Consider the following 2,093-nt stretch of genomic DNA (forward strand, 5'->3'; position numbering starts at 1 on the left):
ACTTGGACCCAGTATCATGAAGCGAGAGACAGACTTATTGCACAGAAACATTGTCCTCCCTAGGCTTTTCCCATGAACTTCACCATGGGGTAGGATCTGACTGAGAATGACAGAGGGCTAGTTCTAGGGCTGATCTCAGTGTGACAGAGACTAGAGTCTAATCCTGAGGGTCAGCAGCACCCAAGACTGAAGTCCAGTGTTGAAAATTAAACATATGCCAATGCTTGTTTTCCAGCTTAGACCACATTAGTCAAGAAATGACAGTAATGATATCTGAATCTCAAATCTAAGCTACTAACAGCCATACTTCTGTTGTCATACTAGTGTACTATTCTTTCCTTTGGGCAATTAAACTGTTGGCCTAATAAATGGCAGTGCCAACAGGCCTGTAATTTAAGCCTTGGAATCTGTGCATAGAGGAATTTTTGGCTGCTGTTAATGGATGGAGGTCTATTAGAGTTGAAAATCCTGCTTGTTCAAGGCCTTTCCAAAAACAGTGTGGCAAAACAAGGAGACTTAACATCCTAGCTCAGGAAAAAAACAAATTGTACATTGGCAGCGGATGAAGATTCTCCTTTTATTTTAAATCCTCTGTAAAATCAGAGCAATGGGTCAATTCCAGCATTCAGCCTATTTAATTAGCGATTTCAGAGTAATCATGGTAATGAGCCAAGTCGGCAAAGATGTCATTGGGGTTCTTGCAGTTCAGGTTGCAGAAACAAGCATTGATCCACATGATTTTCCAGGAAAACTCAGTTCCATCTGGGCACTGGAACCTCACTTCAATAGTCTTGGACTTGTAGGGGGTGCAGCACCTATTGTCTGTGCAGACGCCGCAGTATTTGGGTCTATATGGACTTTTGCTCACACATCCTGAGATGGTGTAGTTCATTGGTTCGTTGGCTCTGTAGACAGCCAAGCACTTCTTCCCAGGCTAAATCAGAGAACAGGAAAAGAGACAGGTTAAATATATGTTGCTGACATAGGTAGGACACACAAACCACCTTCCCCATATTTAAAGGGTTTTGAAGCTGTTAGGAGGCATTTTCCAGCCCTGATCTAGGTGTGACAGTTTTACACACTTACTTAGACATACAAACCTAAAAGCTGCAAGTAGGGTAACTGCAAAATACAGCTCATAGCCATGACCAGCAGTGCACCAGTGCTCTTCCACTAGCTGAGTCGCAGGTCTGTCTGAACCAGCAGCAAGCACAGTGCACTTGGCTTGTTTTCCACTGCAAAGGACCCTTCGGCTGGCACTAAAGCTCTCAGGGGAAGGTTTTCACACCACCATGTGGAACCATGAGGAGGACACGTTTTTGACCTCTTTGTGGCACAGTAAGTCCATGTAGAATTGCAGCCTTCAGAAGCCGGAATGCTGCCAAACAAAGGCTGACCCCGTGTCTGGACAAAGCCCCAGGGGTGTGTGAAGGAGCAGTCCCCACCTTAATGTGCTTGGTGATATCCACCTCGCAGGGCCGCATATTGCACAGGCGGCTTTCCTTCAGGAGCCGGCACTGGTCGTTGTCATTGGAAATCCTAGTGGAGATGCCCAGCCCGCAGGTCTTTGAGCAGGGACTCCAGGGGGAGGTGTGCACGATGCAGTTCTTCTGCCAGGCTTCATCCTCTCCCTCGTATGCTGCAGAGACCAGATTAACCCCACGTTATTCAGCCACAGCAGCTTTCCATATTAAATGCCCTGTCCCCAGCTCATTACACATTCAGGCCACTAACCCAAACAATGAAATCACAGCGGAGTGGCTCAGCGTTCCTGTGAACCCTCTCATCCCACCCCCTTTGCCACTGACCTACTTTGTGTCAGACCCTCCGGTGCTGCGAGCGCTTGGGGCCAGGGCTCATTTCTTTATCTCCCTTCACAGCCTCGCACAAGGGGGTCCTTGTCTGGGACCCCCAGGTGCTGCCACAATGGCAGACAATTACAGCCAGTGCAGTAAAGGGACGAGATCTGATCTCACCATGAAGGTTTATTTCTGAGCCCATTCAATCGATGCTGTAACAGAAAGTGGCCAACAGCCTGCTGGATGGCCGAGGGGCTTGGGAAGCAGCCACTGCCTTTCCCTAGGAGGAAGAGC

The 2,093-nt window shown here is 48.1% G+C and overlaps 1 protein-coding gene across 1 annotated transcript in view; it reads right to left on the reverse strand.

The window, feature by feature from the left end:
- Positions 1–563: 563 nt before the first annotated feature.
- The window catches only part of WISP1 (WNT1 inducible signaling pathway protein 1), a 7,622-nt gene continuing 6,092 nt past the window's right edge, over positions 564–2,093 (reverse strand). The window contains exons 3-4 of the mRNA XM_010016826.1: positions 1,446–1,639; positions 564–934 (exon numbers count right to left, since the gene is read on the reverse strand). Of these exons, the coding sequence (XP_010015128.1) occupies positions 635–934; positions 1,446–1,639 (494 nt within the window). The 3' untranslated portion in view covers positions 564–634. The remainder of the gene's footprint in view (positions 935–1,445; positions 1,640–2,093) is intronic.

The sequence above is a fragment of the Nestor notabilis genome, unplaced genomic scaffold, assembly GCF_000696875.1.
Source record: "Nestor notabilis isolate BGI_N333 unplaced genomic scaffold, ASM69687v1 scaffold9686, whole genome shotgun sequence".
NCBI lineage: Eukaryota > Metazoa > Chordata > Aves > Psittaciformes > Psittacidae > Nestor > Nestor notabilis.